Raw genomic sequence first — 13,992 nt, 5'->3', positions numbered from 1 at the left:
TAACACGCCATTTGGCTTTAGAAAGTGGCGTGTCTGTTTACGCAAAGTCATGATGTCATGTTGTTGGAGGAGCTCCTTAAAATTGTCCCACGGAAAGTAAGTGCGGAACCGGCCATGATAAAGTTTTAGCTCCTGTAGATTAGCATACTCCTCTTCAGACTCTGTGTTCTTTAAGACTGGGTGCACCCAAAACCTTATTTTCGGTCTTTTAAATAAAATGAAAAGTTCATCTTCACTGAATGATGAAGTGTCCGTGTTTTCTCAGCTGTCACTGCGAATGTTTGGGAATGTTGGAGCTCTGAAACGTCACAGACATCGCAAACTCGCGTCGCGGCTGATGTGAATGGTTTTGATGCGAACTAATGCATTTCACTTAATGCATTATAACATATAGGACACTAGTACTCAATAGTGCATTGAATGTTGCCACAGGTTTGCATAACATTATACAGTGACCCAGTGGGAAACTTAAGCCTTTTATTAAAATGATCAGGCCATAAATAGTGAAATATGTGTAATTTTGGTCAGTTTTATTTATCATCGTTACAAGTATTACTACGAACCCAGTTTATATTATTATGGCATATATTGGTTTAGTTTTACTGTGAGTCTTATTACTGCTAAAATAAGTGATACCACCAGTACTTAGTGCTATTTTTCACTCATTATTATATATTTACAGTTTATATGTCAATATTCTTTGTTTCCAGTAGATCTGCACCTCTCTGTTACTCTACACCTCAAACGTGGTCTGCAGAGTCTGTAAGGTCCACCTGTGCCTCAATGCTGACCGCAACTGCTTTATCAAGTTAATTTATTTAAATTTATTTTGTGTATTAAATTATGTTTATATCCACTTTTTGGAAGAAAAAAAATTACTCTAGTTCATTGAAGAAGTAGTTGACTTTGACATGAAAAAGTAGAAATGTTCCTAAATAAAAGAAAAAATGTTCCTAAATAAATAGTTTATGAAGTTTATACATGTTTTATGTATTTATTTCTATTTTATATACACTTTTATGACCATAGACCGGCGAGGAACCATATATGGTAACTTCATTGCCCTTGATTTTCAACATAACATTTTTTTTTTTTTTTAATTTTAAGTCACAAAAGTTCAAAAGTCTTGTAATAACCTACAATAACACTCCAGGGTTGAAATTTTGAATTTCCAAGTATTTCAATTAGTGCCCTATAAAGGGTTAACTTTCTGTAGCTATTGTTTTTGTTAGCATTTATTTTTCTGTATTTTCTATATTAAAACACTTTCTTCTATTTTGGTTTAATATACAATAGTGTAAAAGTTGTCAATGGCTGTTATTGAAGGAAATAGTCAATGTAGTGGCCAGGTTTGTATTTATTAATTTATAAATGTCAACATTACAACGTCAACTCATGACATTAATAAACTGTCAGTGCATCTCGGTTTACTTACAGAATCGCCAAGTACAACTGTTATCAAAACAATATTATCAGTAAAGGACTGAACAACTTTAGTATGAGACAAAGGTTTATAATAAAATAAATGAGATAAACATAAAAATAAAAGAGGCAACAGGAACACTAAGGAAAGCATTAGCAAGGAGCTACAAAGTGTGAGAGATAGATAGAGCTGTTTACTGTTGAACACATGAGCTCTTTTTCTGAAAACTGCATATGATAAACCAAAGGGCCTGTATTACTTCATCTCACATAAAACTCTAAACATTTTTCTGCAGTCTTTATCACACCATTTGTATTGACCGTCCTCCTCCTCCTCTATGGCACCGCAGTGCTGGGAAATCTGATGTTCTGGTTGACTTCCTCCTTTCCAGTTGGTCCAGGGTCCCATTTGAAACCCATTGGTCCACATCCAGAATCCGAAAAGTCGACTCTGTCTAAGCCCCACCCACACCGGCCCAGAGATACTCCTTCTTTTTAGCTCTCGCTCTGTTTCTGTCTGATCTTTCTCAGACTGAATGGTCAGGAGTCCAGAATAGTTACTGTCACAGTAATCCAGAGCTTCCTCCCAGGACATTTTTGTCTCACTGACATGAATGAAGCTTTCTGAGGAAAGTCATTATAAAGTTAACTAATTAAAATGAGTTGCATGCTTTGATTGATATGGTAGACTTTGGAAATGTTGAATTTTAAAGCATCAAATATTTTCTTAACTTACTGTAGCAAAGAGCAGGCTGGTCAGCAATGTTAGCGTGGAACCAAGATCCTGATTTAGAGAGATGTGTAAAGCATGCTTCAGATGATGAAATATTCTGTGTGTAATCAGAACGTCCACCATCAAGCCAATAAATGCTGTAATGGTTATATCGGAGGCCGATCCAGAAAGAGTTACTCCCATTTACTGCGTCCATCACTTGTTTATTCTCCGTCTCATTTCTGATACTGACTAAATTCGTGTGATTCTCTCTGCAGAACAGCTGAGCGTCAATCCAGGTTTTGTTTTCACGGATTAAACTGTAGTTGTATGATTGTTGCCCAGGATCTGTATGAATACAAGAATGGACAATAATTTAACTCACATGGCATTTAGACATTTATAAGATATAAACAGCTCAGGGATCATTACCTTGATCATAACATATGAAGTACATTTTTGTTGAACTACAATTGAAAGGCTCCCAACTTCTACGAGTGTTTATAGCACCACAGTCTTTTCCCCCATTAAAACGGCTGCTGGTGTTGATGAATGTGACAGAATCACCATTTGACCATTTACAGCTGCTGGCACCAATCCAACCATTATTCTCACGACTCACACTTTTATTGAGAATATCAACTAACTCCATGTTCTCTTTTTCATCGTAGATTGTGACGAGGTCAGTGTAGTTTCTTCTGCAAGCTTTTAGTGCATCATTTATAGTCATTTTTGTATCGATCAAGTGGAAACTTCTCAGTCGGCCTGTAGCATTTAAAAGGGGAACACCTGAGAAGAGATGTTCAGTTTTCAGTGAAATACTGTTGACATTATCTCGACTAGTGGGAAAAATATTTACATGTGAAACTTTGAAAAAATCAAATGTAGTAAATAAAGACTAGTGCTCGCCTTGTAAAATTAAAAAGATCTATAATTTCTTATCAAAATAATAAAATATTTAAGACATTTTAACATGCATAAACGTGATGTGAGAGGAACTTTTTGCAATAAAGAGTGGATTAAATACTCACCCCAGAGCAGAAACAGGACAGATAGAAGTGCCATGGTAATCTCAGTTAATATTAAATCAGAATCTTATATTTTGTTGTTAATGTTTGTAGTTTGGTCTTTTGATTCTGTGAGTTGGAGGAAATCGAAAACAGAGCAAATATCAAAGAATGCAAGAAATCAAAATTGGCTTAATAATTACTTATTATTTATGATCCAGTTACTAATACTAAAGCTAAAGACTTATTGTATGACATACCCAAACAGTACAATAAATTCATAAATATATAAATGTGTATCAACAAACAAACAATGACAGACAATGCTATCAGAGACTTTGCATATACATACAGTATGTTAGTAATTTACAGGGAAAGTAATGAAAACAGATCATAAAACAGAGAAAGAAAAGACCCTTCTTACCCGTTGAGCTGGTTATTTGTTTGTGATGCACTGAAGGAAATGCCAGCTTATTCAAATCATGTCTTAATTTTAGGATGGGTAGAGACGCACAGGCAAATTAAGTGATAACACATACTGTAGGTTATAATATGATATGCGGTGTCATTGCATGCAATATAAACAGGTGTAACACAAATAAACAAATTTTCTCATGTTTACATATCAGATCACAAAAGGACCGTTATTACTGTAGCTCATGTTTCTGTTACTCATAAAGCAGACCTGTGCATTATAACTGAAAATGTAGAGTTACGGTTATATAAAGTTACATAAAGCAAAATGCACTGCAAACATGATCATTCCACAGACGCTGAAGGAAGAAACGCAGAGAAAATAAACTTTTCATTGCGGAATGTGAAGCTCAGAGCCTGCTTTCATTCTCTTTTGGAAATATTTGCATGAACATGCTACCTTAGTCAAATATTAATAACATACAGAATGTGTCTTTATTCAGACATCTAGCCCTCACATTCTGCACCGAAACACTATTTATTTGACACTTTATGAACATTTAAAAAACAAATAAAGTCAAATGTCACCCTGGTTTGTGAAGAATTAGTCATGTTTTGGTAACACTTTACAATAAGGTTATATTAGTTAACATTAGTTAACATGAACTAACCATGATCTGTTAAGTATTTCATCTTTGTTAACGTTAGTTAAATCCAGCTGTTCATTGTTTGTTCATGTTAGTTCACAGACAGTGCATTAACTAATGTTAACAAGATTTTAATAATGCATTAGTAAATGTTGACAAAGATAAATAAATGCTTTATAAGTGCAGTTCATTATTAGTTCATGTTAAATAATGTAGTTAACTAATGAACCTTATTGTAAAGTGTTAGCCGTGTTTTGTTTTGTTTTTTTGTTTATTTAAATGGTGAGGGAAAAAACATTGGTACATTATAATTTGTACAGTATCAGAATAGGTTATCAGTCATTATTGATACAATATTGTTAGTCTCGAGATTCTTCTCATCAGTGAATAAATAGGCCTACATAAATCCACTTTGACTTCTCCTGTGTCCTGGTCTGGTGGTAGAACTTGTGTTAAAGTCCACATTAAAGTTTTTTTTTTTTTTTTGCTTTTAAAGTGATAGTTCACCCAAAAATGAAAATGACCCCATGATTTGCTCACCCTCAAGTCATCCTAGGTGTGTATGACATTCTTCTTTCAGACGAATACAATCAGAGTTATATTAAAAATGTCCTGGATCTTCCAAGCTTTATAATGGCAGGGACTTTTTGGGTCATTTTTGAACTTCATAAAAGTGCATCTATCAATCATATAACTGCTCCACACGGCTCTGGAGCGATGCGTTTGTGTAAGGAAAATATCCATATTTAAAACTTTATAGACTAAAATAACTAGCTTCCGGCGGTCAGCGGTACGCAAGTCAACTTACGGTGAAAGATGAACCCCTGACGCGATGTACAGGAGCATCTCAAGCTTTGACGCCTCTCGTGGATAGGGCTGGGCAACAAACTCAAGCCCCTCTTCTCTTATATCGAAATCCTCCGCCATTTCTCTGTAAAAATTCTCGTTTTAGACTCTAATTCATGACCGGTGTTTTGTTTTGCTCTATCCTCTGCGCTTCTGCGTTCATCAATACGCATGCGTCAAGGGTTCAAGGGTCAAGGGTTACTCTTTCACCGTAAGTCGACTCACGTACCGCTGAGCGCCAGAAGCTAGTTATTTAGTCTATAAAGTAGACTCACTTCGCTTCAGAAGGCCTTTATTAACCCCCCGGAGCCATGTGGAGCAGTTATATGATGGATAGATGCACTTTTATGGACAAAAATCCTAACAAGTCACTGCCATTATAAAGCTTGGAAGAGCCAGGACATTTTTAATATAACTTAGATTGTGTTCGTCTGAAAGAAGAATGTCATATACACCTAGGATGACTTGAGAGTGAGTAAATCATGGGGTCATTTTCATTTTTTGGTGAACTAACCCTTTTAGTATGAATATGTCAGCCTTACTGTTATCTATAAGCTTATGTGCTCCAAAACAATGACAAAATTCACATTTAGAAGATAAGCATTAAAAACGTACAATCTCTCACTTCCTCTTAAATGGATCATCTTAGACTTCAGCTTCTCATCAGATATTCTGTCCAATCAAATGCTCTCTAGAATCTGAAGCCCCGCCCCCAACATTATAAATAGAAGTTGCTCCTGAAATCGATTACTTGTTCACACATTTACTATTTTCTACATGTTGAATGGAACAAAGTGCACTATATAGGGGATAGGGAACAATTCAGACAATTCCGTGCAAATATGCTTTCCAATGGGGCGAATTAAGTCTAGTTTCACGTTAGTGTCACGCAAACCAAACAACAGCACAGATGTATTTTAAAGATATTCATCAGTGATTGTAAATAAATGAGCCTACAAGGTTTTACAAGGGCAATGGACACTCAGCGTGATTTCAAAAACAACACATTTTAGTGCCAGATAGCCTCTTATTTAACAAACAAATGAAATGAACCCAGACAGCAACATAGTGCTGGCCCAGATCTGACCCACATCTGATATGCGTTAAACCCACATGTACCGAATCTAGACCTATTCTGCTGTATATTACGCCGTTTATGTTCACAGACATAACCGACTGTGTTTATGTGAACTTTGTGTGTTTTTGACATACACTTGTGACAGTTTAAGCACAATATGAGCGAAAGAGAACTTAGTTTCATACGCACACGACGCTCCGTCTGACAGCCAGCTTTCTGTGCACGTGTTTCAGAGTTGTGTGCTTAGAAAACCATATATCAGATGTTTAGATTGATATGACTTTAAAATGAATGCAGATCGTAAAAGTTCATGATGATGAAGAACCGCATGTTTTGTGTGCGTGAGCGCGATAGAGATAATCAAAGGCAAAAAGACGTTTTAGTTTTTGGCACAGTATCGGAAGCACGGGTTGTAAAGGCTTCGCCCTCTTATAGAAAGTAGGACAGGGTGCATCAGCTCATTTGCATTTAAAGATACATGCACAAAAACGCCATGTTCCCTTGCGAAACTCCCTTTTCTCTGATTCTGAAGCCTTTATACAATCACACAGTGAAACCGCACGTTGGATGGTTTGTAACGTTAAAGAAAACGAACCAATGACGGTGTGGTACGCGTGAGCTAATGGTGAGCGAGCCCACCAAAAGGGGTGACGTATCGGGCTATATAAGCGGCCGTTTCACCATGGCCAATTGATTCATTCTCCTTCAGCAACGCAGATAACATCTCTTCGCTGGAACTCGGATTGAAGCCGCCTTCACCTGCAAGCAACTGGATTCGCCGCTGATCTTCTCGCCTTTGTGTAGTTGATCGGCCCCGCCTCCCTGCTCGCCACTCTCTGTATCCTTTCAGAGCATTTATAAAAGAGCAAATTTTAGTGACGTTGTTGCAAATGTCTTGCCACGAGTGTGGCACGTGCAGAGCCTCCTGCACTTTGATGACGGGCACAGCGAGTGCCTGCAATATCTGGACGCAGGGCCGTGCACAGGGGGGTGGCCCGGTGACTAGAGCCACTGCCCCTCTGCCCTCATCAGCTGAGGTGCCCCTCTCGCAGTCTATGGTCGCTACCATCCCGCTAAAAGTGTTCTGTTTTCCCTCCGCTAAAGATTCACCGATTCCACGAATCCGCTCCCGTGTTTTCCCGCTCACTCCCCAGCGTCACTCATAAAGTCTGTGCGCGGAAATCTGGAAAGCGTAGACGACAGTTCCAGAATGTCTTCGCTTTAACAGTATACATTACAATCTGCGGAATTGGTCATTTGGTAGTTTGTTTTTGTATTTCTGTCGGTATTATTTTGCTCCTGATCTTCTAATAGTGCTAACAACTTGTACAAAATACACGTTCTTGGAAGAGAATTATAACTCTTGTCTAATCAAATTTTTTTACCAGATCTGGTCTAATATAAATAACACCAACTTTGCTGTTGATGGCACACTTTGTAGAATATATATAGGCCTAATTTCATATAATAACCAGAATATAGTTACAGAATGTATAAATTACTTTTGATATAATTCGTATTACTATTTATATATCTTTTAAAGTGTCATTAATGTAAAATACTAAATCAAATATTCTACTTAAAATTTTTTGACAATTTAGTAGAATAATTGAATAACTGATAACAGAAAAATCTGAATCCCATTAAAAGATAATTTTTTAATGACTTATGTACAAGCATATCAATATTAGTGTTATCAATATTTACTTATTCAATTGTCCATATTTTAATTGAAGATGTCATAATAAAAAAACATAATAGATTTAGTCATAATAGAATTCACTCAATTAACCTAGCCTATAGGTTTTAATGAAAGTGAAGATGCCTGAAATGTACATCTAAAAAATCATGAAAATATCAAATAAAACCAAAAACATTGTGTCCACAAATCCATCACTATCTTCGATAGACACAAAATTAGATAAAAACTGTTTTGACTGACTAAACACACAAATGTTGATATTAAGATGAAATGAGAAAATAATAAAAATAGTACACTGTAAAAAACAAATCAGGTCTTCAATTGAAAATTTTCAAGTGACCGATCACATCTACATTTTTCAGTTGGCCACATTGAATTTCTGTGAATTAATGCAATTTAATTCACAGAAATTCAATATGGCCAACTAAAAAATGTAGATGTGATCGCCACTTGAAAATTTTCAATTGGAGACTTTTTTTTTTTTTACAGTGTATATTCGTTCATCAAAAGTGCTGAGATGAGATTTTGTGTCGTCTATGGCCAGGAGAAAAAATTATCATGGCTCAGAGAGTGAGGGAGAGCCCACTGAGCATCAGTAAAATCAGACAGTTACAGGCTGTAAGTAAAATAATAGTAAGAGTAAGATGGATAATTTGTATGGACTAGCATCCAATCCTCGCCCCCAATGCCACCCCACCCCAGTGCCCCTTTTTTTTGTTTGGGCCACTGCCCTCTCCACAGGAAGAGGTTCCCCCTGTCCATTTCTCCCATCCAGACCAACGTAACTCTGCGGCCGCGAATGACTTGGTCTCGTTCGGAGGATCTGATGACGAGCCGCAGGACGACAGCATGTCCTTAGCGGCATCGAAGGCATCGGAGTTGTCGGGCTCGCAGCATGACCCTTGCCGTCTTTGGAGCCGATTGACACCAGAGCTTCTAGTGACTCAAAGCTCTATCGGATGCTGTCGAACAGCTCGGTTTAGAGTGGTCTCCGCCTGAGGAACCCACTCACAGATGCTTGGACGAGTGGTTCCTGCCTGGACATCATCAAGGCGTTCTCTCCCAAGCGAGAAGGACAATTTGGCATCCCAGACCCGAGCTGTGGGACCGTCATGTGTGGTTTCTCAACGGGAGCCCATAAACCTCCTTGAGAATATCCTAAACACTACCTCTCAGGCCAGAGCTCCATCTACAAGATGTCTCTACACCTCAAAATGGTGACATATATCAGATATTCTCAGATATTTCAAATATTCTTTAAGACTTAATTGATAGAGGCCTTTCCCCCTCTACTCTTAAAGTCTATGTTGCAGCTATAGCAGCTTCACACGCTCCTATAGCAGGGCAGTCTATAGGAAGAAACAACCTTGTTGTTCGCTTCCTTAAGGGCTCCAGGAGGCTTAACCCTCCTCGTCCCCTCACGGTCCCTACTTGGGACCTTTCTGTGGTTCTCAGGGGCCTTAAAAGGGGCGGCAGTGGCTCAGTGGTTCTTGTAGGTTGTCTACAAACCGGAAGGTTGGTGGTTCAATCCCTGTTTCCACCTGACCAAGTGTCGGGGTGTCCATGAGCAAGACACCTAACCCCAGCTGCTCCCGACTAGCTGGGTCTGTTGAAAGCGCTATTTAAATACAGTCCATTTAAAAGCCCTTCATTTGAACAAATCTGGACTGCTGACCTTCGACCCCTATCGCTAAAAAACACCTTGCTGCTAGCTCTAGCATCGGTTAAGCGTGTGGGAGATTTGCAGACGCTCTCTGTGAGCCCCTTGTGTCTTGAGTTTAGGCCCAACTCTAAAGTCGTCCTGAAACCTAGACATGGATACATCCCTCACCGTCTACATTTGTTAGATTTTACAATCTAGAGGTCCCTGTGCTTCAATGGCAGGTCCTTTCTGCATAAACCTACTGCACTCGCATGCTTTTTTGTTATATCCCCGAGTCTGGGAGTAACTCTTTGCCCTCAGTGTTTGTCGGTTCTCGTTCCATATTAGACGTGTTCTGTGTAATCCTGAGTTTTATATTAAAGTAACTGTTTCCTGTTCTCCTTTGTCTCCGTGAGCTCATTGCCTTCCTGACTGCATGCCTGTTTGTAACAGTTTGCCCTATATATTCATAAACTGGGCCCCTGGAGGCCCTAGTAATGGGGTTCTGGTGGATGACTTATATCTCTTGAGTGTCTTTTTAAAGCGCTTCACACTTTTATTTAGTCGTCCCCTTACATAGCATGGCATGATTGTATTATTATATTATTTATATTAAGATGAACGACGCAGTACTCGTGTAGTATCGCACGGGAATGTAATCGGTTACTAACGTAACCTCAGTTCCCTTAGATACGGAAAAAGTACTGCGTAATTTGCCGTGCTACATGCGAAGAAGCCTCATGCGTCGCTTCAGTCGAAACCAATCGATTTGCCTTGGTGAAACGGCCGCTTATATAGCGCTTATATGACCTCTCTCACATCACGCCGTCATTGGTTTGTTTTCTTTAACTTTACGAACCAATCGACGTGCAGTTTCACTGCGTGATTGTATAAAGACTTCAGAATCTGAGAAAAATGTGTTTTCCCCGTAGCGTCTTGTCTTATTTATCTTAATAAGATGAACGATGCAGTACTCGTTCCGTATCTAAGGGAACCGAGGTTACGTTAGTAACGGAGATAATTTAATAAATTATCTATGGGGTATTTTGAGCTGAAACTTCAGACACATTCTGGGGACACCTGAGACTTGTATTACATCTTGAGGGGAATAATAGGTATCCTTTAAAGAATAAAGGTTGTTATTGAAGGAAATAGTCAATGTAGTACCCATAATTGTATTTTTATTGTGGGGGTTTTTCCAGAAACATTACAACAATCACAGATGGCACACTCATGACACTAAGGAATTGTCTTGGTGCGTCGGTTTACATCTAGATTTGCTAAGTACAAATGCTATTGACACAATATTATCAGTAAAAGAAATCAATGATATAATATGCATTCATAAACAACTTTTAATATTTATTTGTACTATTAAACAATGGTTTACAATAGTAAAATGACTAGTACAAGACATGAAGATAGATCTGTTTACTGTTGAACTCCACCGGAAACTGCATACGATAAACCAAAGGGCCTGTATTACTTCCTCTCGCATAAAACTCTATATTTAAATCTGCAGTCTTTACCACACCATCTATATTGACCGTCCGCCTCCTCTATGGCACCGCAGTGTTCTGGTTGACTTTCTCCTTTCCAGTTGGTCCAGTTTCCCACTTGAAGCCCATTGGTCCAAATCCAGTGTGGACTCAGCCTAACCCACACCGGCCCAGAGATATTCCTTCTTTTTAGCTCTCGCTCCGTTTCTATCTGATCTTTCTCAGACTGAATGGTCAGGAGTCCAGAATAGTTACTGTCACAGTAATCCAGAGCTTCCTCCCAGGACCTTTCTTTCTCACTGACATGAATGAAGCTTTCTGAGGAAAATTAATTAAAATAATAAAATAAAATGAGTTGCATGCTTTGATTGATATGGTAGACTTTGGAAATTTTGAATTTTAAAGCATCAAATATTTTCTGTAGCAAATATTTACTATTTACTATAAAATATTTAATATTTACTGTAGCAAAGAGCAGGATACGAATTCACATTGCTTTTAGACCAAGATCCTGATTTAGAGAGAAATGTAAAGCATGCTTTAAAAGGTGATGAAATATTCAGTGTGTAATCAGAACGTCCACCATCAAACCAATCAGAGCTGTAATGGTTATATCGGAGGCCGATCCAGAAAGAGTTACTCCCATTTGCTGCGTCCGTCACTTGTTTATTCTCCGTCTCATTTCTGATACTGACTAAATCTGTGTGATTCTCTCTGCAGAACTGCTGAGCCTCAATCCAGGTTTTGTTTTCACGGATTAATCTATAGTTGTATGATTGTTGCCCAGGATCTGTATGAATACAAGAATAGACAATAATTTAACTCACATGGCATTTTGAAATTTATAAGATATAAACAGCTCAGAGATCATTACCTTGATCATAACACATGAAGTGCTTTTTTGTTGAACTACAATTGAAAGGCTCCCATCCTCCACCAGTGTTTATAGCACCACAGTCTTTTTCCCCAGTAAAACGGCTGATGGATTTGATGAATGTGACAGAATCACCATTTGACCATTTACAGCTGCTGGCACCAATCCAACCATTAGACTCACCACTCACACTTTTGAGAATATCAGCTAAGTCATTATTCTCTTTTTCATCGTAGATTGTGACGAGGTCAGTGTAGTGTCTTCTGCAAGCATTTAGTGCTTCATTTATAGTCATTGTTGTATCGATCAAGTGGAAACTTCTCAGTCGGCCTGTAGCATTTAAAAGGGAAACACCTGAGAAGAGATGTTCAGTTTTCAGTGAAATACTGTACACATTTTGACTGGATGAGCATTCATATATTTCAAAAACATTTACATGTGAAACATTGAAAAAATCTAATTTAATACATGGAGACTGTAGACTAGTGCAAAAATCTATAATATCTTAATAAAATACTTAAGACATTTTTAACATGCATACACGTAAAATAAAGAGTGGATTAAATACTCACCCCAGAGCAGAAACAGGACAGATAGAAGTGCCATGGTAATCTCAGTTAATATTAAATCAGAGTTTGACTGATCAGTGGATTGGAGGAAATCGAAAACAGAACAAATATCAGAGAATACAAGAAATCAAAATTTGCTCAAATATAACTTATTATTTATGATCCTCTGTTATTAATACTAAGACTAAAGACTTATTGTATGACATACCCAAACAGTACAATAAATTCATACACATATAAATGTGTATCAACAAACAAACAATGACAGACAATGCGATCAGAGACTTTGCAAATACATACAGTATGTTAGTAATTTACAGAGTAAGTAATGAAAACCGATCATACAACAGAGAAAGAAAAGACCCTTCTTACCCGTTGAGCTGGTTATTTGTTTGTGATGCACTGAAGGAAATTCCAGACTTATTCAAATCATGTCTTAATTTTAGGATGGGTAGAGACGCACAGGCAAATTAAGTGATAACACATACTGTAGGTTATTGATGATATGCGGTGTCATTGCATGCAATATAAACAGGTGTAACACAAATAAACAAATTTTCTCAAAAGGACCGTTATTACAGTAGCTCATGTTTCTGTTACTCATAAAGCAGACCTGTGCATTATAACTGAAAAGTGTTAGAGTTACTGTTATATAAAGTTACATAAAGCAAAATGCACTGCAAACATGATCATTCCACAGACGCTGAAGGAAGAAACGCAGAGAAAATAAACTTTTCATTGCAGAATGTGAAGCTTAGAGCCTGCTTTCATTCTCTTTTGGAAATATTTGCATGAACATGCTTCCTTAGTCAAATATTAATAACACAGAATGTGTCTTTATTCAGACATCTAGCCCTCACATTCTGCACTGAAACACTATTTATTTGACACTTTTTGAACATTTAAAAAAAAAAATAATGTCAAATGTCACCCTGGTTTGTGAAAAATTTGTCATGTTTTGGTAACACTTTACAATAAGGTTATATTAGTTAACATTATTTAGTTAACATGAACTAAACATGATCTGTTCAGCATTAGTTCATCTTTGTCAACATTATTTAATATAAATCCAGCTGTCTATTGTTTGTTCATGTTAGTTCACAGACAGTGCATTAACTAATGTTAACAAGATTTTAATAATGCATTAGTAAATGTTGACAAAGATAAATAAATGCTTTATAAGTGCAGTTCATTATTAGTTCATGTTAAATAATGTAGTTAACCAATTAACTTTATTGTAAAGTGTTACCCGTGTTTTGTATTTTGCTTATTGAATGTAAATGGTGAGGGAAAAAACACCATTACTTAAATTATAATTTGTACAGTATCAGAATAGGTTATCAGTCATTAATACTATGGAGCGAAGTGTTTGTGTAAGAAAAATATACATATTTAAAATTTGTTCGACTAAAATAACTAGCTTCTGGCGGTCAGCGGTAGCAAGTCGACTTACTCGTGGATAGGGATGGGCAAAAAACTCAAGTCTCTCTTCTCTTATATCGAAATCCTCCGCCATTTCTCTTTAAGAATTCTCGTTTTAGACTCTAATTCATGACCGGTGTTTCGTTTTGCTCTATCCT

General features: G+C 37.4%; 2 protein-coding genes across 3 annotated transcripts; both read right to left on the bottom strand.

The window, feature by feature from the left end:
• Window positions 1–1,340: 1,340 nt before the first annotated feature.
• On the bottom strand, window positions 1,341–3,590 carry LOC307126213 (macrophage mannose receptor 1-like). Of its 2 annotated transcripts, none has more exons than XM_079816641.1 (5): window positions 3,566–3,590; window positions 3,166–3,270; window positions 2,567–2,923; window positions 2,159–2,482; window positions 1,341–2,046 (listed from the first exon to the last, which is right to left on the bottom strand). In XM_079816641.1, exons 2-5 carry the CDS (start codon window positions 3,197–3,199, stop codon window positions 1,679–1,681), a joined length of 1,083 nt encoding a protein of 360 aa, XP_079672767.1. In that variant the 5' UTR covers window positions 3,200–3,270; window positions 3,566–3,590; the 3' UTR covers window positions 1,341–1,678. The 2 variants fall into 2 exon arrangements, with proteins under 2 accessions (XP_079672767.1, XP_079672768.1); XM_079816642.1 differs by lacking the exon at window positions 3,566–3,590 and adding an exon at window positions 3,402–3,523.
• Window positions 3,591–10,635: 7,045 nt separating this feature from the next.
• On the bottom strand, window positions 10,636–12,809 carry LOC307126861 (macrophage mannose receptor 1-like). The gene is made up of 5 exons (XM_079817656.1): window positions 12,785–12,809; window positions 12,416–12,482; window positions 11,844–12,197; window positions 11,433–11,759; window positions 10,636–11,287 (listed from the first exon to the last, which is right to left on the bottom strand). Exons 2-5 carry the CDS (start codon window positions 12,447–12,449, stop codon window positions 10,953–10,955), a joined length of 1,050 nt encoding a protein of 349 aa, XP_079673782.1. The 5' UTR covers window positions 12,450–12,482; window positions 12,785–12,809; the 3' UTR covers window positions 10,636–10,952.
• Between the last annotated feature and the right edge of the window lie 1,183 nt (window positions 12,810–13,992).

Source organism: Gobio gobio, assembly GCF_949357685.1.
Source record: "Gobio gobio genome assembly, chromosome: 5".
Taxonomy (NCBI): domain Eukaryota; kingdom Metazoa; phylum Chordata; class Actinopteri; order Cypriniformes; family Gobionidae; genus Gobio; species Gobio gobio.
The sequence above is the reverse complement of the archived record's forward strand: the minus strand, read 5'-3'. Positions and strand labels throughout refer to the sequence as shown.

Bases quoted from the DNA above. Each gene is read 5' to 3' on its own strand.
- LOC307126861 (XM_079817656.1), bottom strand. From the start codon at position 12,449: ATGGCACTTCTATCTGTCCTGTTTCTGCTCTGGG. The intron at 11,760-11,843 runs GTAATGATCTCT...GTATTCATACAG, and splicing joins CTTCATGTGTTATGATCAAG to ATCCTGGGCAACAATCATAC. The intron at 11,288-11,432 runs GTAAATATTAAA...AATTTTCCTCAG, and splicing joins GTATCCTGCTCTTTGCTACA to AAAGCTTCATTCATGTCAGT.
- LOC307126213 (XM_079816641.1), bottom strand. From the start codon at position 3,199: ATGGCACTTCTATCTGTCCTGTTTCTGCTCTGGG. The intron at 2,483-2,566 runs GTAATGATCCCT...GTATTCATACAG, and splicing joins CTTCATATGTTATGATCAAG to ATCCTGGGCAACAATCATAC. The intron at 2,047-2,158 runs GTAAGTTAAGAA...GACTTTCCTCAG, and splicing joins CCAGCCTGCTCTTTGCTACA to AAAGCTTCATTCATGTCAGT.